Genomic DNA, 23,131 nt, shown 5'->3' with positions numbered 1-23,131 from the left:
GAAAGATGCGTGTCTTGATATAAAGAATAATGTGATATCGCCGGAACAAAATGTTTTTTCATTGATGTAGCCCATGTCACTCTGTCCACATTATCAAGTGATTTAAACAAGAAGGTTTGACGACATAAGATGTGAGAGTGAAAATGAAGAGGTCTGCATCAATATTTAACTGTTCTTGTAATATAGATAGACTGAAGAGGCTTTTTTTCTCAGAGAGGCGAAGAAACAGTGTCCCCCAAACTTCTGTTCCGTAACACAAGATCGAAACGGTTACAGTCAAATATTTAAAAAAGACGTCTTGGAATGATTTGTTTCGGTGCTATTCGACATTCCACCTCATGGAAATAAAATTTGGTTTTATCTACATAAATTTTCATTCCATTGGATTCACAGACATTTTCAAGAACGTTGATTTGCTTTTGTAGCTGTTAAGAACTGGACCTGGTTGTATCAAAGCCTCAGTAACTAATGGCTGCATTAAACCATATATCCAGTGATTCACATCATGAGCATCGACCCACGCAATTGGGATACGATGACATGCATCAACCAAGTCAACCAGCCTGACCACCCTCTGCACAGTACATTGCTTTAGACAACAGCACACACATCGCCTATATAATTTGGAATATACTGTGTGGTTTTGTGTATCTCCGGATCTTGATGAACACCTAATATTGTTCACAGTTTTCATGTAACAGTAATGGTAATACAAATATACAGACAGCGTCTATCAGCGCAGGACACAAACATGTAACTTGATATTGCACGATGAGGAAAAACTGGCTCCATACTATATCCAGCTGAATTCATTTGAACAAAAGATAACCAGATAAACCAATGCAATATTTTCCTACTTCTGAGATAACGAAGAGGCCATATTTTCCTCATAAGTCCTGTATTTTAAAGCTTCTCATTATAGCATACTTCTCAGCACACAGTTGGGGATTACAGAAATGATCTGAGGTGAGACACTTACCATTCCGACGTTGCACATATTACACTGTGAATTTTCCCCCACGTTGTACTACGTTTGTTTGTTGTTTAACGCCGCACTCAGCTATATACCTGCTATATGACGGCGGTCTGAAAATAATCCAGCCTGGACTAGACAATCCAGTGACTGTCATCTGACCGTCCGATCCCGTTTGTCGCCTCTTATGACAAGCTGGGATGCGGAAGACCAATAATTCTAACCTGGAACCTCACGGGTTTGTCATGTAAGACATCAAGTCATTTTAATCACGAGGAAGTAGAACCGGCGGTAATCACTCAGGGTCGTGATTGTTTCTATTTGCTGACATTGGTGTTGTGATATTTCAAACTAACGAGCCATAAACAAACAATCATCACATGAGCTTGACTCACAAGTCCGGAGGCAAAACATATGATTTTAGTCTTTTTAAAAATAAAATGTCTTGTTTCATCCATATTAGATAAATTATATAAATTACTAAAATTTATGATTTTCCTGTAGATACCGTTTGTATTGTAACGAGTGTGTTTAAAAATGTATAGAAAAAAGTAAGGATAAGAATTTATGGATGAACAACTTCTTTATTACAATTAAGAGCGACGTTTTGATGTAGGTTCTAATACCGTTATCAAGCAAGTGATTTACAGAGTGTGGTTGGCAAGTATATATACAAGTAGGAGGCAATGTTTATACAGTAGAGGGTCGGTCGGGTAGCCTTGTGGTAAAAGCGTTCGCACGTCACGCCGAAGACCCGGGTTCGATTCCCAACATGGGTACAATGTGTGAAGCCCATTTCTGGTGTCCCCCGCCGTGATATTGCTGGAATATTACTAAAAGCGGCGTTAAACCATACTCACTCACTCACTCACTCACTTATACAGTAGAGTAGATATTGTTATACTGGAGTAGAGAAGCCTGTTATGTACACACAGGGGTAGTGATGACAATCATCGGTGAAGTCAATGACATAAACAAAGGATGAAGCCAGTAATATAAACAACGGGATTATGGCTAATTGGGGTCTTTGATGAGTTGATGGTACGCCGGGGGTATGTAATAGCCTTGGTCACGGTTGATTGACGGCTGGAGTCTGTTGATGTTGATGGCTTCTTGTAGTTTCCTGATCTTGAAGTCTTTGAGGTTGGTGGCGAGGGTTGTGACTCTCTAAATTCTCATCCTTACTCCAACTTCTAAATGCCCATCAAAGAAATGTATAGAAAAAGCTAAAGCGTATGAGATACGTTTTGAAATATACGTTTATGAAAAAAGGACATCTCTTGGGCCCCTTAATGGTCAGGCTCGGCGTCTTGGTTCTTTGCGTGTCATCGTTCTCCAACGGCGTGGATCGTTGCTCATAATATCACTGACTGGTTTGTCTGGTCCAGAATAGATATTTTATAGATCGCCGCCATGTAAAGCCGGAATATTTCTCACTGTGGCGTTATACAAAAGAACCAACAAAAAAATACCCTAAACAAAACAAATACTATTTAATGATATTTTTTCAGGTAAAAATATATATTTACAATTTTTATCGATAAAATCTCTGACACCCTTGGTCATACCTTATTCGAACTATAAAATCAATGGAGGTGAGGAAAATACGTTTATAAGATAACATGACGTCATTAGTGAATGAAAGGGCTATATTTCCCCGTTTTACCATAATCTGTTAATTGATAGCCGCCATCTCGTTAAGCAGGGTACTGGGGTAATTTCTGACCTGGAATCCTTGACGTTCTTTGTGGTGCTCCTTAATTTTGTTTAATATTATTTAATACTTGTTGCATGTCGATTCCTAAATTGAAACAATATGTTTACCAAGGAATTTGTACATAAAAGAACTTGGTGTGAAACCAACAAACAACCAACAAGTGGTATACAATCAACAAATGTATTACAAAAATTCGCCAAGTTTGCAAATCCATACAAATTATTACACAGCAATTACAATGGCAGTACACAATAGAGTGATAGTGCAATATTCAATGGCAACAAATAATATGATGGCAGTGGTCAGTATCAAATACAAAAATATAGTGGTGATAGCAGAAGTCAGTGATAATAATATATATTTACCAAGCGGCGACAGTGGTCAGGCTTCCGAGATGGGCTAGGCAGGAGATCAGGGATGATGAGCGATCCTCACATGAAAGCTGGTTCCGATATGATGAAAATTCGCAAGAGATACGTGAACACGCTATTGTCCCATTATATGCAATCTACTTGACACTAGAACATTAAAGAAATTTCCATAACATCCTATCACAGCCCGCGTTATACCGGACCGGATGTTTACACATCACACTAGCATCTAAATACAGTAACAGATCATACAATGTTTTTTATCATTACAAAATTCTTTGGAATAGGCCCGGTTACAGCCTCAGACGTATCCAGACAACCTGACCATGTCCTCTTTTGACTGACTATTTCGCGAACAGAGACTTTGCTATTTTTATTTTTTACTAGGTAATACTGATGTTGGCTCTCCTGTTTTATCTGAAATAAGTTCTTGATTGAAATGAGACATTTCTATTTCAAACATGAGACTAGATATTCGAAAAGTTTTAAGCCTTTTAATAGTGTTTATGCCCTATTTAAGATAAAAAAAATCCCGCAAAATTACCGCGATTTAAGTTTCGCTATACGTTTCGTATCGTATCGTAAACAAAGTTATGGGGATACGTGTCGTGTCTGGAGACAGTCGTTTAGTGATATCACCTAGTTAATACATCAAACTTTAGATAACCGACGCCCCTATAATCCTTCTTCACTTTCCTATGTTTGCGCATTTGTAATTGTTGTGACTATGTTCAATCCCTGAGATTTATTCTGTAGTCATAGATCATGTTTTGTTAAAATTTTGAAAATGTGAAGTAGTTAACATAAGCGCGACAATGCGACAAAGCGACAACGCGACATTTTGATGAAATGTTTTCTTGTCGTATTGTCGCGCTTTGGTTAATTTTGACATTTGCTTGTATTTGTTAGGCGACAATGCGTAAAAAAGCGGCAATGTCCCTTCCAGGATTCCATACGATAGTATGCGATTTTTATTCTTGTCATTATGTTATATCTCTTCTATTCACCATCGCTCTCAGAAAATAATTCGAAAAACATCCACCACAGAAGCCATTACGATTTAGAATTTAGGCAATCAAATTTGATGTGACGAACTGGCAGTAATCACGAAAAAATACTCTACGCGAGTTACTAATACCCAGCTGGCCCCGTTCCACAAAGCGATCTTAGGGCTAAGTTGATTGTAACTCACTAAGTACGCGATCTCAAATTTTGGTTAAGATCGGCCGCCCGTTCCACAAAGCAATCTTAACTAAGAGAGTTGTAAGTTAAGATCAAAATGCTAAGTTGCTCCGGACCAACTTAGGATCGCTAAAACCGATTTTAAATATTGTACCATAGCAACAAAGATGGCGACTTTTATTATGATGTGCAAGGAAATGGACCGTGTTTACACAAAGAAAGGGTGTTTAGAGGCCGCACCGGCAGCTGGATACGTTATCTGACGATGAACTGTATGCGCGATATCGTATGCCACGCAACGCCCTCTTGGAACTGATAGAAGCTGTCTCTCCGTCCATTACACCAGCAACCCAGCGTTTACATTTGCATGTTGGGGCACGTATGTTGACTTATTATTATATATTATTGTATATTCTGACAGTCCATAGCTCACTTACTTGTTAGCGATGTCCTCCCACATGCTGCCTCTAAACTTTTTGGTGACGGTAGAGCTGAATGAAGAATTCAGTGTCGTGTGGTGAACAGCCACCTCATCAACAAGGACAGCGATCTCGCTTGCTGCTATATTTCTGCGACGAACGCGTTTGACGCCGACAGAGGTCTGCGTTTCGGCCATATTTCGACAATGCGTCGTCTGCTAAACACGACCAAGGGAGGCCACTCAAAGGGAAACTTTCTTATCTTTATGGCTGAAGATTCCGATCTTTGTTTAGATCGGCTACCAAAGAACTTGTAAAGTTACGATCGCCCTAAGATCGCTCTGTGGAAGGGGCGTAAACTTTAGCTAAGACGATTTTAAAATCGACATAAGTCTCTAAGATTGATTGTAGTTAGGATCGCTTTGTGGAACGGGACCCATGTCAATCAATAGTAAACAAGGAAAGGTAATAGACTAGTTAATAAATGTATGTAATTTCTTTTGAATTTTCTGTGGGAAATCTATTCCGGAATTTTCTCGATGTTAGTTTGCCTCTGTGTGCAATTCAGCAGAGAGAAAGCGCCATTGGTTTGCTACAGTTGGTAGTCAGACATGACACAATCGCTAGACACTTTGCTTGCATTCAAATACCAGGCAACCACCTGCTACAACAATCACCAGGTTACCGTCACGATACCTGCAGACAGTAGACACAAGACCATGTGCCACCACACACGGCGTAGATCGTTATTTGCATATTCTTCAGTTGAGGAACCGCTTCTTGACTGTGACGTCATGGCCGAGGGCATGTGGTCAGCCGTTTCACTATATCCAAACTTTGGCACGTTTTGGCATGAGATCGACGTCGTTGGGAAGAGAGCAAGGTTCGTTATTCTGTCAAGGAGACTACCTTTCGGAGGTCGCAGTGTAATGATATAGGCTGTGAATTGTTTTGGAAAAGACGGAACCAATTGTTGTGAAATCTATTCTCACAGCACCACGTTACATCGACGAGATATTGTGGCTAGTGGCACTTTCATCCGGACATCAGAACGAAAGGAACATGTTTCAATTTGATAACTCAAGCCCACATACAGCACGTATATCGTCCATCACGGATTTGTATCAATTCCATTCATATAAAGAGGTTTTAACCTCAACTATATTGAGTTTACTGCAAACTGACTATATACCCCGTGTCGTTGTCCTCGTGGGTCATTTATTTTTACTGCCAATACATTATAATTCATTGCTGTCTGTTTACTCATTACATGATTACAAAAGTTCCATTTGGAACATCTTTTTTGTCTTTTATGTCAAGCCTGATATATTTTTTGGTGATGTTGCTTTGCTCGTCAGTGTAGTTACAGTCTTTTGTCTATCTTTAGTTGGTTTGTAGACAAATAACGTTTATCCAAAAAAGTAAAAACTTACACCATGTTTACAATACAATACAATACAGTACCACCATGTTTACAATACAATACAATACAATACAGTACCACGAATGTGGTCCAAGTCCAAAGAGCAAAGAGACGACCAGAAGAATGCTTCCAAAGTTATCGATGTTAAATGTTATCGTATTGTAGATATTTTAACCGAAATGTTTCACCCCTGGAATATTGGATCTCTTCATAGTGCCCCACATATGAATACACATACATGAAGTTGACTTAAGCTTGTTCTTCATCCAGATTTTCCTGACAGACATGCCATGGAAGGGATCCTGCTGGGAGCGATTGTGGTCTCTGTCACTGTGTCTCTGACAGGTAGAGCAATGATACATGGGCATGCGTTGACTGATTTCGAATGACATTGCAACATTTCTATATTTAACAGTAACATTCCAGACATGTCATTTTACGTCAAGAATAATGTTTATTTAAACAGTCGTCTTTATGAACGTGTTCGCCTGTATACCACAAGCATTGAACGAGATCTTTGGCAACAATAAATATAAAGCCACAAAGATAAGGTTCACAAGAAATATAACTGACACAAAGTTCAATTCTCCAACAGCCTCAGAGTGTCACTGTAACACCACAAGCGCCTGCACCGTATTCCCCTCCGCTCCTTGTAGCCAGGTTGGCAGTCCAGACAGATGCCATGAAGGATGGTTTGGTCCGTACTGTCAGAAACGTGAGTGGGTTATATTTTACAGGTTTACAGTTTTCAGATTTACATACTATGATGGTTAGACTTTTAAAGGAAACTCGACCCCTCTCTTTTGATGCAGGATATACTGCTGACATGAAGGAAACAACGAAATGTTACGTCCTCAAAAAACGATGTAAATAAAACTTTACAGGAGGGCTAGATATATAGAATTTCATTCGAGAGTGTTTTGTTTTCAAATATATCAACAGGTTTGAAAGCTCGAGGCATGAATTGGCAATTAAAATAATAAGTTTCAGCTGTAATTAATATACCCCAAAACACGTTCACATTTGTCAGTACAATGCCAAATATATACTAAAAGCGAAAACCCATTTCCGTACTCATAAGAGTACGATTCTGACTATATCACGAGCATGTATTTATGAATAACATCCAATAGTGATGATACCATGATACCGAAAAGGTGAGCATATCCTGTCCCATCGGTGCCACCCATCACAACACATGGAAAGGCATGTCAATTGCTCACCTGACAAAAAACGTGAATATATGGTACAAGTCAAAATAGGGAATTGAATCGGACATCACCTTTGTCACTGATGCATCAAATTTGACAATGTCCTCCACATGTCTACCATGAAACCTTTTGAGAGGCTTACTGAGGCCTTGAATGTTTAACCTTGATCAAGCAACTTCTGAGCAAGGGTCGTATGACGCTCTCTGAAATCTCGTTGGAAAGAGCATGATCGACTGCACCACAAATGTGAAGTTTAAACACCAAAGGATGGAGCTGCTGGAGTATTGCTCGACATTAAATGACACCACGGAAAGCTGAAATCATCCCTCTCGTCATACAGTCTTGTGGAGAGTGTTTTGTCACTCTGAATCCTTATGCATAGATCTAAATATGAAACAGTTGAGACGGTCTCACTGTTCTCTTTTGTTTCGAGTTCAGGTGGGTAAATCATTTCAAGGGAATTGGCTATTTCATATCAGATCATCAATATACCTGTAGCTTAAATTAAACTTCTTGGCCAAATGGACTTTGCCAATCCGAGTAGACATTCCGATTCATATGCAAAAAGTAGATCCGCAAGAAGGGGAGCACAATTTGTGCCCACTGGGATGCCTACTTCATGCCTTACTGCCTAACCCAAATTGTTTTCATAGATGTTCAGCATTTCACATATTGTTTTCTCAGTAATGATTAATCTTTGAGACAGTGATTTGGTGGTACATGTGCAGCTACATTTAATAGTAATACATGTAGAATTTGTTCAGAATCAGGGACCAGACAAAACAGCTTCAGCACATTAAGTATATGTGCAGAGATAAGTTATTGATCGTCTGTGTCGCCTGTGGAATCTTGACATATTTAATGGTTACCTTTACTTTTAGTAAAGCTTCATTTTAACACCCCTTTTATGTCTCGTATAATTGTCTCTTTTAAGTATATTTTTTGAATAGTCGCCAGATATGAAATATTGTAATAACGTTTGGTGATAATTAAATTTTTCATTCATACAGTCTAACCATTTGTAAAATAGATTCATATATTACGTCAGATTTAAACGAAGAGTATATATTACCCACGCGTATATATTGGCCCTAAACAGTGACTGCGGAATATCTGGATTTATATTCTTGTTATCTTAAATCTCCAGACCAGGAAAATAGGCAAGTTTAGGCTCTATTCAACATTTGAAATCACCATTACTTTCATAGAATGAATATTAAAAAGACATTACACTGAAGAGTTCATAGATTTAGTGAGCAAAGTTTAGTGGCTAAACATAACCTAACTGACATACTCCCTGTGAACATTTAATATGAAAACTAAATAAAATACTAGTATTAATGACGTGGGAAACATCAGGCAAGGTGTATTTTCATCGTCTTAAATTAAGCTTTTGTTATCTTACCAACTCCATTGCCAAATGGAGTCAAATGTGATCACAATATTTAATATTTAAGTTAATTAGGTGTGAATAAATATTGTTTTGAAACTGGTGGCTGTTTCAACTTCTTAGAAATATGTATAACCTATCAGTACATATAAAAATGGATATTAAACTGCATTAAGTTTGGAAAACCAAACAGATCGTCCGACATAAAACTCAATGGAAAATCTTGTTGTCAGTTGAGCTTTCAGCTGAAGGTAAACAAAAACACCTGAGTGGATCTGAATCCCTCATCATGCAAGGCCATACAAGGTATCAACTACAATTCATACAAAATAATTCTGTAATTTATGTGCTTTGCAATGTCCAGATGACGATATCTATTTTTCACGATTGTTTAAATGATCACATATTATATCCTGTATTATTTTATCACAGTGCCCCAATCCCTAGCACATTCTGACTGGTTTGTCGTATTTTCGCACAAAACATTGATGACATAACAGAATGGGGCCAATGGTGGCGAATGTCGTCTTTAGACTTCATTGGCTTTCCTCTATGGTTCTCCTCCGATTGCTTAGAAATGTGTAACGCTCTTTTTCACAGAAAATGTGGCTTTGGGTAGACCTTCCACCCAGAGTTCCACATACATTGAAAATACAGAGAAGACAAGTAATCTAAACCATGCATTCCAAGCACACTATGGAGTAGATGGCAGAGCTACCACATCCTTCTATAGTACACCACTGACGTGTACACATACAGCCGCTGGAGATCAACACCATACTTGGACTGTGTACCTGAACACCTCCAGCACAGACCGGATACAACACATCAGACTCTATCTGCGTGATGACCGTGAGTGCAAGGTGTACACATGTAGTTGCTATACAAGTCAAGTCTACAGTGTGTGTCACAGAATTTAATATTGGCATGGATTTAGCATTTTTAATGCGATACAAACTGTTTGTAAATATACTGATGGAAACGAATAAGGGAACAATGAAAAATTGAGAAATAATCTCTATTGCCAGTACAGAAATAGCGCGTACAAATTCACCACATGTCAGAATCAAATGTCAAGTTGTGTTATTGTCCATCGTTTCCAACGCGTATTTGGTAGACAAGGCTGGGAACCCATGATAGCATATCATTTATACTGTGTCTAAAAGTAAGTTTACCATATTCATTTCCATCAGTATATACGAACAATCATATGTATCATTCATTCTTTCCAATTAACAGTCTTGTAAAGAAACAACACCTATTAAATAGTTATATTTGTACCCTATAGCTATCGGTATCAGTTCCCATTTAACTCTGCATTTACATCTTTTACACATTTGACATCCATTCTTGACAGGTCAAGAGAGAAGCAACGGCATGGAGATACTTGTGGGCAGCCAGATGTGTTACAACTGGTCGCCAACTGAACATCCTCCTCCTATAGCTAACGTCTCCTGCCGTCAGCCACTGACAGGCAACAACGTCACTATACGGGTGCCAGGTGGCTTCGATTTACACCTTACTTTGTGTGAGATGCAAATATTCGGTAAGTGTTGGATATTTCAACTGATGATTATTAATATCTATGAGTAACTAGCAACGTACCATCGTTGATGCAGTTAGTTTTAGGCATACATATTTGTGCTTTTTTAAAATTGAGCAATAATATCTGTCCTGAAACAGCAGAGGAATATAGGTATTTAATGGTGAAAGACGTCCAGTAGTTTTAGTCAGTGTTTGTAACCTTTTATCAATTAAGTGTGCAGTGACGGCTGGTTTGGCACAGACTGTGACAAACAGTGTCGTTGTCTGAACAACACGGGAGTCTGTGACAAGATCACAGGACAGTGTCTTGGTGGCTGTGCTCCTGGGAACAGTGGCATGGATTGTCAGACACGTGAGGAATGAGTTTTCAATGTTGATGTTAAAAATGACCAAATTCTATTTGAAGGTTTCCATATTTTAAATGAAGATAATGAACAATTATTTCATCCATCATTTTGAACATGTATTACTATTACTAGGGAGTTAATTCAAATCTATAACATGAGTTCAACTTCACAAATATCTAAAATGCTGTTATTTGATAAATTATGTTGAAAAATAAATTAGTTCAGGATTGTTGTCACAATTTCTTCAAACTGCCACCATCACAATGGAAGATGGCGTGTTCATATCCACGAAATGACATAGTTGAGTCCAATTCACATCATGTTGCGGGAAAAAAGTCTTGAAACATGCATTTTTTAACAATTTTGAATCAGTCAAGAATATAAGATATTAATCTTGAACATGAGTAATAGTTTTCCACTAACCGTGACCTCTTTTCAGAATGGTCTAAGATAGCTGACCTATTTACCCATGTGTGAATATGCGTTTCAAAAGAGCATCATTTCGTGTCGTGGCAGATAAACCTGCTGTTTCGAAATTTGATGTAGTCTAATTATAGACTCAATACAACTTACTTTCCTTTGGTACCGAATGCTTTATTGTTTATCTCCTAAGTAAATACCTGATTTGCATGAACTATATTGTAAAATAGTTGACACTTTAAGCACTAATTTAATCCACCTATATGTACATCGAATACTGAGAGCATAACTTGTATGACATGTCCATTTTTCGACGTGAAGTGTAATGGACAATATGACAAAATGTGCCTGAGATGACCCGATACCTATTTGTTCCTACATCACTTGTGCCTGAAGCTTGCCCTCACTAAGACTTTATACTCATTGACGGCTGTTTATGTTACTGTCTACAGCATGCCCAGACGGACGTTATGGTGCCAATTGTGCGTCTCAGTGTGGTCATTGTCTGGATACTGATGTCTGTGACAAGATGACAGGGAAATGTCCTAGAGGATGTCTGTTAGGATGGTCGCCATATCTCTGTTCACAGTGTAGGTACACTTTTTAAACTGTTTCAACTACATATTGGTGAGTGGTCTTGTCGCGTCTCTTATTTGTAGCATTATAAGTACTAAAGTACGTATGTATATAATCAGCTTGTCAAGACGGCTCCTATGGTATCAACTGCTCCTCCCAATGCGGCAACTGCCTAAATGGAGACATATGTGCCAAGACCACAGGGACATGTCCAAGTGGATGTGCACAAGGGTGGACTACTGATACGTGCTTGATTTGTGAGTATATACAGGTTTGTTGTGTAATAATAATAGTAACAACAACAACAACAACAACAACTATAATAATAATAATAATAATGATAATAATAATAATGCAAACTTGAGAGCTGCTAAGTGGCGCTTAGTGGCGCTGTTCGAAGGGGTCCAAAAAAGAGTGATTTCGTGTTCATTTCCAAGACAGGACATAGTCCAAGTGCATATATACAAAATGTTGCGATGAAAATGTGTATCTATGGGTGGTTGTTTCATCACTAAGTCTTTTGGAAAACAAATATGCATTTTGTAACAATTATTTTGAACCAGCCAAGAATGTATGCAATTAATCTTGAACGATGAGTAATAGTGACCTATATGTGCATATGAAGCTGACCGCATAAAATGGTGGACATTTTGTCCGTGTCAAGAGTAATGGACAATATGCTAAAACAATATGCTCACAAAATAAACATATTTGTACCCGTATCACTCACTCCTTCATTGAAGCTTGCCCTCTCTTAGAGTTTATATTAATTGATGGGTGTCCATGTTACTGTCTACAGCATGCCCCCCTCTCTCCCCCCCCACTCCCCCCCCCACTCCCCTCCCCCCCCCCCCCCCCCCCCCCCCCCCCCCCCCCCCCCAAACGGACGTTATGGTGCCAAGTGTGCGCTCTTATGTTATTTCTGTTGTCCCAATTGCCTCTTTTTTGTGTATGAGTGAGTGAGCGATAATGGTCTCAGACTGCACCTCATATTTGTTACATTATAAGTACTAAAGTACATATTTATATGGACAGCTTGTCAAAACGGTTCCTATGGTATCAACTGCTCCTCCCAGTGCGGAAACTGCCTAAATGGAGATGTATGTGCCAAGACCAAAGGAACATGTCCGAGAGGATGTGCATCAGGGTGGACCAGTGATACGTGCTTGAGTTGTGAGTATATTGCATTCTGCATTAATTTATTTACAGGTTATATTTATTAAGTATAATATAATGTGGTTACTTTTGCATAACAGACAGTGTTTCAACTTTTTTGTTCACATTGTTGTTACTTAAACGAGTTCAGACTACTTGATGAGAGAAAATTATATGATCATTCTGGTAAATAATTTATTTTGCCATTTTCATTGTAAAGATTTTATTAATGTTATCAGTCATTACATCGATGTAAATGAATATTTGATGCCTCAAATAAGACCTTTTGTCTTCATTATCGGTATTGCTTTCGGACAATATGATAAAGAATGTGACCCACATACTCTATTGTGATATCTTATTTGTGTCCTCCGAGACGCTCACGTGCATCCCTTTACAAGTTTCACTAAGTTCCAAAAGATAAGCAAGTGTTATGTTGCAACTCTTAACCTCAATAATATCCAATAATGGTTATTTATTTGCACAACAAAACACACACTTTGATAGAATAACATGTCCAGAACACTGAACATAAAGACTATTCACATCCATGCGTCAGATTAGCCAAAACGTGTCTTTCTGAGCACCTTCCGAGAACAACATTTTTTGGTGTTGAAGGTACTCATAAAAGCGAAACTTTGCAACACACGTCAGTCAGTTCTTTGATTGACATGGAATGCACCATGCTCGGATTAGTCATAAACAATTGTCATCGAGTATTGGGCGTTATTGAAGCTGGGATAACACTTTCTTAGTAAAGTACAGATTATCCTACTTTTTTGGGTTGAGTCCCGTCAGGGCACGCCAGCACACAAAGTCAGCGATCTAACCCACTCAGCCACCGGGGCTTCCACAAAAATGAAAGTCCGACAACTGGTAGTCTAGATCACGTATTTTGAGTACCCCTCTGACAAGTGTAAAAGAGTGTCATGAGATCACAAGAGAATGAAATGGTTGGGACACTAAATTCCTAACACAGAACGTAATGACACTGTACACCGACGATCGCCGGAATTAGACGGTGTCGGAAATAAAGCCGGGGAGCGGCACGAGACCGAGACACCAGAAAAATAACGACCCGGTGACATGAACACTGTTTATATTCCAATAACGACATGTAAAATAGCTTTCTAATGTGGTAAAGAAATATGGATTCTGATTATGGATAAAGAAGTGACACTGCACAATTTCGGTATTTTCTTGATCGCTTCTAAATAATTACTCATCTAACTGATGTGTCACATTCAAACTGTTGTTAGAACTGTTCAGTGCATTCACAAGGGCTATGTGATGAGTGTTGATTTTGAGTATTACATCTTCCACAAACTACTTTTTTATCCAAAGTCTTGCCCACGTCACCATAAATGTAATTACAAAGTCTTTGCAACTACATGCAATACTGGAGTCCACATGGAAGAAAAGAGAAAGTTTTAAATCACGGACATCTTAATTGCTTAACGACGGGGGTAGATAGAAATACACGGACAAATTCCCCGCGTAGCTCTCGGGGCCAGATATGAAACGACGTATGACAAGTACGTGTACCGGATTACAAGGAGACGCGTTCATATCCGTGTGTCAATCCGGAGGATTTGAAACATTTGATGAATATTCATTTCACTGCCACATGCCTCGACGGACATTACCGTGTCATCTGCCCGTCTCACTGGGTCACTGTCTGGGCACTCATGTCTGTGACAAGATGTCATGGAAATGTCCTTGAGGATTTCAGATATTGTTTCTTACAGCTTGCAGTGACGGTCGTCATGGATACCACTGTCAGTCAGAATGTGGCCAATGCAAAGGAAACCTGCCTTGTAACAAGATCAATGGAACATGCGACCAGGGATGTCAGCCAGGGTTTCAAGGACCAACTTGTAAAGGTGGGATCCAATGTGATGGAAGTTATTGTTCTCTCTTTTTGCATGAAACAACTCTCCTTGCCCTGGTCGCTATAGTCTTGCCAGTATATCATAAAAGTAAAGTGATCAGATGAAACATTATATGTCGTCTACTCACCAGGATGCGTTGATGGAATGTACGGAGATGACTGCATGTCACGATGTGGTCAGTGTAAAGACGCTCTGATCTGTGATAAGTCCAGTGGGGAATGTCCTGAAGGATGTCAGGGCTACTTCATGAAGCCCCTGTGCCAAGGTAGGAACACGCAACAAGCCATAGGAAGAAAAGATAAACGTTTTCCTTTTCCTTTTTAATTTTGAAGTCAACTATTTACAAATTTTGCTCAGTCATTCTGATACTTGATAAGTAGATCAATATTTTAAAATAGTTTGTTGATTCTCGTACTACTCTTTGAAAGGAACTTCGCAAGACATATCAAGGCAACTCTAAGGACCCCAGCAAAAGTTCATTACAAGATATATGACATACATCATGTACTTTTCCCTTTCAATAAGAGATTTACAGGAACAGTTAATTTGGGTGATAAAAGACGCATATATCACCAAAAGAACAGTATCCGTGAAGATCTGGGTAAGAATCGGTCTTCAGCAAACCATGCTTGTCGTAAGAGGCGACTAACGGGATCGGGTGGTCAGGCTCGCAGACTTGGTTGACGTATGTCATCGTATCTCAAAGGCGTAGATCGATGCTCATGATGTTAATCGCTGGAGTGTCTGGTCCATACTCGATTATTTACAGTCTGCCGCCATATAGCTGGAATACAACAGACAAACAAACACACAAATAAAGCTGTAAGAACTACACAAAATATTAAAGAATATGAACACCTTATTTGTTTTAATAACAATGTTGTACAGTGTGTCTGGCAACACCAGGATGTTTAAGCCGGGAAGCACCAGTTGTAGCAACATTCGGTACACTTCTCGTCTTGGCTGTCATCGCTCTGTTGACGTCCATCTTTTATATCAGAAGGTAGGGATCGTGAAATGTGTAAAAGATAAATATCATGAACATAAAAAGAGGATTCATAATATTGAGCAACATTAACTGATTCTTTGCTAATTGTGCATTAGAGACTTTTACTGAATTATACTATTTACCATATTGCCGTCGATACGTCGAAGAATATTATTTTACTTGTGCTCTCCTATGAATAACATGACAACCTTGTTTCAAATTTCACCCCGAACTTCTATTGTTTAGATCTACACGATAAAATCATATACAAATATGTAAATTAATGTCAAGATTTTAGGAAGGTATCAGTTGGTACAAACATATACGAATATATATTGTGTAGTTGGCGAAAATTGTATAGATTGATTGAAAAATAATATGATTGATTAAAAGTCACAGAGACTTACCACACCGTCTCCTTACATTGATATTGAATACAATGGTTGCAGTTTTGTTCAAAATATACAGGAGCGGGATTTACATATGATCGGTTGCATTTCAGTGAAAATAATAATGGTTGTGTACAGTCAACCATTGCTACCTTTTTAATAATCGAAAAGTGATATAAATGCAACAAATCATCTTGAAATGTATAGCGTTACTAGCTTATTACTGTATATTTCAGACTGAAGCGTCAACTGTCTGCTTCACAAAAGAAGCCCGAAGATAACTACATATCTCTGGATGAGAAGACCAGGGATCCAGCTACGGAAAGCACATATGAAGACATTGACAATACCAGTCCTTATGCTCAGGCAGGGGAAGTCCACTAGGGCTGGAGTTGACAATACCAGTCCTTATGATCAGGCAGGGGAAGTCCACTAGGGCTGAAGTTGACAATACCCTACCTTATGTTAATGCTTGGGAAGTCCACTAGGGCTGAAGTTGACAATACCATGCCTTATGTTAATGCTTGGGAAGTCCACTAGGGCTGAAGTTGACAATACCAGTCCTTATGTTAATGCAGGGGAAGTCCACTATGGCTGAAGTTGACAATACCAGCCATTACGTTAATGCTGGGGAAGTCCACTAGGGCTGAAGTTGACAATACCAGTCCTTATGATCAGGCAGGGGAAGTCCACTAGGGCTGAAGTTGACAATACCATACCTTATGTTAATGCTTGGGAAGTCCACTAGGGCTGAAGTTGACAATACTATGCCTTATGTTAATGCTTGGGAAGTCCACTATGGCTGAAGTTGACAATACCATACCTTATGTTAATGCAGGGGAAGTCCACTATGGCTGAAGTTGACAATACCAGCCATTACGTTAATGCTGGGGAAGTCCACTAGGGCTGAAGTTGACAATACCATCCCTTATGCTAAGGCATGGGAAGTCCATGAGGGCTGGAGTTGACAATACCAGTCCTTATGTTTAATGCAGGGGAAGTCCACTAGGGCTGGAGTTGACAATACCAGTCCTTATGTTAGTGCTGGGGAAGTCCACTGTGGCTGAAATTGACTATACCAGTCCTTATGCTAAGGCATGGGAAGTCCATTAGGGCTGGAGTTGACAATACCAGTCCTTATGTTTAATGCAGGGGAAGTCCACTAGGGCTGGAGTTGACAATACCAGTCCTTATGCTAATGCAGGGGAAGTCCACTAGGGCTGACGTTGACTATTCCAGCCCTTATGTTAATGCTGGGGAAGTCCACTAGGGCTGGAGTTGACAATACCAGCCCTTATGTTAATGCTGGGGAAGTCCACTAGGGCTGAAGTTGACAATACCATGCCTTATGTTAATGCTTGGGAAGTCCACTAGGGCTGAAGTTGACAATACCAGTCCTTATGTTTAATGCAGGGGAAGTCCACTAGGGCTGGAGTTGACAATACCAGTCCTTATGATCAGGCAGGGGAAGTCCACTAGGGCTGAAGTTGACTATACCAGCCATTACGTTAATGCTGGGGAAGTCCACTAGGGCTGAAGTTGACAATACCATCCCTTATGCTAAGGCATGGGAAGTCCACTAGGGCTGGAGTTGACAATACCAGTCCTTATGTTTAATGCGGGGGAAGTCCACTAGGGCTGGAGTTGACAATACCAGTCCTTATGATCAGGCAGGGGAAGTCCACTAGGGCTGAAGTTGACAATACCATACCTTATGTTAATGCTGGGGAAGTCCACTAGGGCTGAAGTTGACAATACCATGCCTTATGTTAATGCAGGGGAAGTCCACTATGGATGAACACAACATCACATGTATAACATGTTTCGAGGACATTAAGAAATGTATGTAGCAATGTAGCTTTGCAGAAAATATTCTTTTATGAGTAATACATTTATAGTGAACGGATTAGTAGACCTAGCAGCAGTTAAAGTAACCTAAACCAACATACGGCCCTATTGTATAGAACGGTCACTGAGATACACCGACACTGACAATTTGTTTATTAATTTATGATAATATGTTAAGCGTTCGTGATGCTGAAAGCAGTTTACACGAATGAACGTTACAGACCGTTATCACTGTTTGCACAACTTGAATATTTATAGAGCTCCTTTCCACAACTCTCACCCTCTTTCTACATCGAAATGTTTATAGAGCTCCTTTCCACAACTCTCACCCTCTTTCTACATCGAAATGTTTATAGAGCTTCTTTCCACAACTCTCACCCTCTTTCTACATCGAAATGTTTATAGAGCTTCTCTCACAACTCTCACCCTCTTTCTACATCGAAATGTTTATAGAGCTTCTCTCACAACTCTCACCCTCTTTCTACATCGAAATGTTTATAGAGCTTCTTTCCACAACTATCATCCTCTTTCTACATCGAAATGTTTATAGAGCTTCTTTCCACAACTCTCATCCTCTTTCTACATCGAAATGTTTATAGAGCTTCTTTCCACAACTCTAGCCCTCTTTCTACATCGAAATGGAATCATGACTTATGTTACCATCCCTGCATGCTTGTAGATCTTAGGTTGGCAATATGCGCAAAAAGATACACGTTTCCGATGTCAATAGCTCTGGTATTGCGTTATACATATACATACATGAATAGATTCAAAGTAACTGAAAAATTACTAAATATAAGTTATCTACAATGTTATCATGGTTTAAACAGTTGGAGATTTAAATGTATAATAAGTATGTTGAAAGATTGTACTATTAATACGAGTCATCAAAATTGGATATCTACTATCAATAACGGTTTCAGATATAATCTTTATAGAGAATATAAAAGTTTGTTACAACCAGAAAAGCATCTTTATGCAATTGGCGAATTAAAGCTTCGAAATATTTTAGTGAAGTTTAGAGGGGGACTTTTACGGTTGAGAAATAATGAAGGTTGGTGGCAAAAAATCGATATATGCATGAGAAACTGTCCTTTATGTGATCGAGGTATGATAGACGAATATCACTTTCTACTTGTTTGTGCTACTTTTGATGATATTATAACTAAATATCTACCAAAGACATGTATTACTAATGTAAATACGCATACATTTTAAAACAAAATTGCCACAGACGATACAGAACAAATAAAATTAATATTCCTGTTTATTGATCATGTGTATGAAAGAAGAAAGTATTTGTTAAACAATATTTAAGATGATGTCATTTGCCACTACCATAAACTTTTATTTGTATATGCTCCTATGGCCTTCACACTGAATAAAATATTGATTGATTGAACTGAATAATGATTCCTATCAGCTTTAAAACCAGTAGATATAATAATATATAAACTATTTGCTCTGCTACACTATACACTACACTAATGGGTACAAAGTGTGAAGCCCATTTCTGGTGTTTCCCGCCGTGATATTGCTAGAATATTGCTAAAAACGGAGTAAAACCATACCCACTCACTCATTATATAATAAATATTTGTATGGGGCATTTTCTTCTTACAAAACCGTGTATATAAGTAATATATCTGTTCATAACACATCTGTATAGTCATATGATTATATGAAATGGTTTAACATAACTCCCATGCATATGAACACTTAAGGGAGTGTCCCCAACAAGTCATACTTTTAGATTTCCTCTAGTAGGTTCCTTTTGATACTATTTGCTTGAGGGAATGCATTCTTTAAGTTTCACAACATATTAACAATTTTTACATTTTCTCCTTTCTAAGCCATATTTAAGATAAAAGCTGAAAGCAATTCAAAGCAGTGCTTCGACAAAGTCTGGATTAACCCTTACCCCATTACTTGGGGCCTCCAAGGCCAACAGCGACCCACACCTTGTTACCAAACCTCTACGTTTTGACTTATCAGCTTGCGATTCCCATGTATTCGTCACCATAGGCGTGTTACACTTTAACAGTGTACTTCAGAATTTGGTTTCTTGTACATTGAATATATATAAATGCAAAAAGAATGATATGCACTATCATTGTTCCTGAAACCCGGTTATATTGGTTATTTTCTGCTGAAGAGATCTCAAATGCTTAAGTCTTCACCAATGTGGTCTGCATCGATCACCATGAGTGACCTCACAAGGAACAAACGCTTATTTGAAACATTTGCGAAAAGTATTCCACATGAAGAAACCGAAAATGTGTTTTTATCTGTAGATAGTGGATTTGACAGTGACTTTGTACGCCATGATACATCTAAAACGGATACTTCTGATTGCTCTGGTTCAGATGATTAGTCGTTTGACGTTTTGACATGGGGGAGCTGTTTAAAGCACAAGATGGGAACTTGTGGTCTCCGACACTCCAGTTCAGTCTCTGAAAATACCTGAAAGGAACAATTTACGTGGTCCTCAGCGAAAGGTTCGAAATACCGATCATGTTTTGCAAGGGGCAGATATGTACAAGCTATCCACCACTGATATGATCACAACTATAGTGACTTGCACAAATATTGAAGGAAAGACGACAATGATAGAAAAGGGCAAAAATGAAAGTGACTAGAAATGTGTGGGCACTGATCGGAATATTTATCACAAGTGGCTATCTTAAACGAACAATGGTTAGGACACCATCTGGAGTAAGTGATATGGTACACCAATTGTGAGAGCAACATTGTCTCAAGCTGGTGCTGATGAGTAACCTTAGCTTTGAGGACAAAGAGACAAGGAGTCGCCGTGCCAAAGGTAAACCTGCTGCTATTGGAGATGTCTTGGTTGCCTTTGAGGGTATTCTGTGCACACACTACAATCCGGGTCAGAACCTTACTGTAGATGAACAGTTGGTTTCCATTTAGAGGAAGATCAACATTTGTCCAATATATACCTGCAAAACCAGACAGATATGGCATAAACCTGTTCTGTACTGTTGACTCCTCTAACTATTGCCCTTTGAAATGTCTCCCGTACCTAGGTAATGAAGGGAGGACTGTATAAGTTGACTTTCGACGTCAGATCACAATACAGATTTGCCGGCCATTCTTTAGAACAACAGAAATATTACAGCTGACAACTTGTTTTACTGACTATGCTCTTGGATTTGAACTGCTTTCAAATGGATTACTCTTGTGGTAACAGTCCATCAAAACAACCGTTTTCTTCCACCAGAGTTTATCTCCAAGTAATCCATTCCTTTTCATGGTTCCATTTTTGGTTTTCAAAAGAAGGCTGCCATTGTCACCTATCAGAGCAATAATAAAAAACTGTGACCCTTCTAAGCACAATGGATCAAACTGATGCAGTGGATACATCAAACAAAGGGAAACCTGATTTTTGTACCAACTGCAACAGTTCAAAAGGTGGTGTTGATACCATGGATCAGATAGCACACACCTATACAACCAAGAGGAAGACCAAAAGATGGCCTATGGTGATGAATATGCTGGACATTGGTGGGATTGCTGCCTACGTCGGTTGGAATCTGAAATATCCACAGTGGCAGACAACGTCCAAACATCACAGAAAAGTCTTCCTCTGGTCTGTTGCCGAGAGTTTGTTTCTGCCACATTAAGAGAGGAGATCCCAGTTTCCCAGACCCAGGCAGAAGTTACATCATTCATTGCTACACCTGCAGGTGCTACTTCAGATGGTTCTTCGATCCCAAAGAGACGTCAGCGACGTTACATATGCAGCAGTAAGAAAGACCGGAAGTGCCAACAGACATGTAGTCGATGAACACGAAATGTTAGTTAGGAGCAGAGTGTATTCTGTATCAGATGAGATGACGTCCATATCGTCCAAATAAATATAACTTTTCAAAGAATGTAATTACTTTAGTTCACATTTTATTTTCAGTAGAACAAATTTACAATGTACTTTTATCTGAATAAAACATTACCATCTCCAAGAACTTTTGTTTACAAACGTTTTCGGATAATTGGAGGCTGTTTCGCTCAGTGGGGTTTGTATCTGCCCACCAGAGGCATGTCCCTTGCATGCTGTGCAGTGTGCTGGGACGCTCTCCACTGAAATTCTATAATCTGCCGAAGTGTGAGATGGAGAAACTGCAACAGGCAAGGAATATGTTGAAGTAGCTTTTTTGAGATTTTTCAGCTAAAGTTAAAGTACATAGGTCATTAAAGTACATTACTCAATGACGATCTCGATCCATCATACTGATCATTGTATGCACCAGCTGTTTTGTCAGGGAAGCTGCCTCTGACAACATGAAGGATCTTCACTGGGTAGACCGATGTAGTTCCCGGTCGTGCCATGACTCCACAGATGCTGTAAGGGATGAAATACTATCAGAACATTATCCACCTTTCTCTGAATTCCTCCGACTCTGTCTCCCTTTGCTGCCATGCATATACGTTGTGCTCCCTGTGATTCTATCTTTCTCTCGCCGCTCTGCCTCTCTCTCATTCACAGCAATACTGTAGATCTGTTCTTTGCAACACTCTCTCCGGCATGCACAGTTAATCTATAAATAGGACCTTTCAATCATCATGTTTCGTCAAAACACCATTTACATATGAGTGATAAACTCGAAATTAAATTCGAAATATAATACCTATACTTACCCTTCAGCTTGAACTTCACTCTGCAGTGGCTCCATGATTGTGTACTGAGAGTAGTGTCCAATACCTGTGCTAACTGTACTGTGGGCTCCTTCATGTGTGGCAAGTAGAAAATAATAAAAGACACTGAGCCTTACAAGCCCGGGATAAAGCGATTGCAAAAAGTTAGTGGGGTAAGGTTAAGGAACTCTTGCCTTGAAGGATCAATCAGATGAATTTGCATGGGTATCTAAGAAATATTGCACCAACAGATAACCATGTATTATGAGTTTATAAGAATCATATAATAAGGTAAAGTGGTATTATTATTACATGCATCATTGAGAAAAAAGTTTTCTGAAGTTGAGAATTGCGATATTTTCATTGCAGTGAACATAACACTTGATATTTCACTTTGACACTTTTATTTAACACTTTGACGGAACTATTGTCTCACAAGAGTTACCTCCCCGAAACTTATCTCCCTTTATCGTTAGTGTCTGCTCCGTACACAAACTGTTGACTTCCTATTTACGCGAGTTCCATAGTTACTAAAATAATGAGTTATGGGAGTTGATATCGCTTCTTGTCGTTTGTTATTCTCTTGAAAATGTTTCGTTATGAACTGTACATTTCTCATTTAACTCGTCAAT

The 23,131-nt window shown here is 39.0% G+C and overlaps 1 protein-coding gene across 1 annotated transcript in view; it reads left to right on the top strand.

The window, feature by feature from the left end:
* Nucleotides 1-871: 871 nt before the first annotated feature.
* Nucleotides 872-23,131, top strand: part of LOC124122006 (multiple epidermal growth factor-like domains protein 10) — a 173,190-nt gene continuing 150,930 nt past the window's right edge. The window contains exons 1-9 of the mRNA XM_048401423.1: nucleotides 872-966; nucleotides 6,356-6,430; nucleotides 6,681-6,800; nucleotides 9,287-9,538; nucleotides 10,044-10,232; nucleotides 10,446-10,583; nucleotides 11,451-11,588; nucleotides 11,694-11,831; nucleotides 12,610-12,747. Of these exons, the coding sequence (XP_048257380.1) occupies nucleotides 6,376-6,430; nucleotides 6,681-6,800; nucleotides 9,287-9,538; nucleotides 10,044-10,232; nucleotides 10,446-10,583; nucleotides 11,451-11,588; nucleotides 11,694-11,831; nucleotides 12,610-12,747 (1,168 nt within the window). The 5' untranslated portion in view covers nucleotides 872-966; nucleotides 6,356-6,375. The remainder of the gene's footprint in view (nucleotides 967-6,355; nucleotides 6,431-6,680; nucleotides 6,801-9,286; nucleotides 9,539-10,043; nucleotides 10,233-10,445; nucleotides 10,584-11,450; nucleotides 11,589-11,693; nucleotides 11,832-12,609; nucleotides 12,748-23,131) is intronic.

The sequence above is a fragment of the Haliotis rufescens genome, unplaced genomic scaffold (genome assembly GCF_023055435.1).
Source record: "Haliotis rufescens isolate VD_foot unplaced genomic scaffold, xgHalRufe1.0.p SCAF_22, whole genome shotgun sequence".
NCBI classification, from domain to species: domain Eukaryota; kingdom Metazoa; phylum Mollusca; class Gastropoda; order Lepetellida; family Haliotidae; genus Haliotis; species Haliotis rufescens.
The sequence above is the reverse complement of the archived record's forward strand: the minus strand, read 5'-3'. Positions and strand labels throughout refer to the sequence as shown.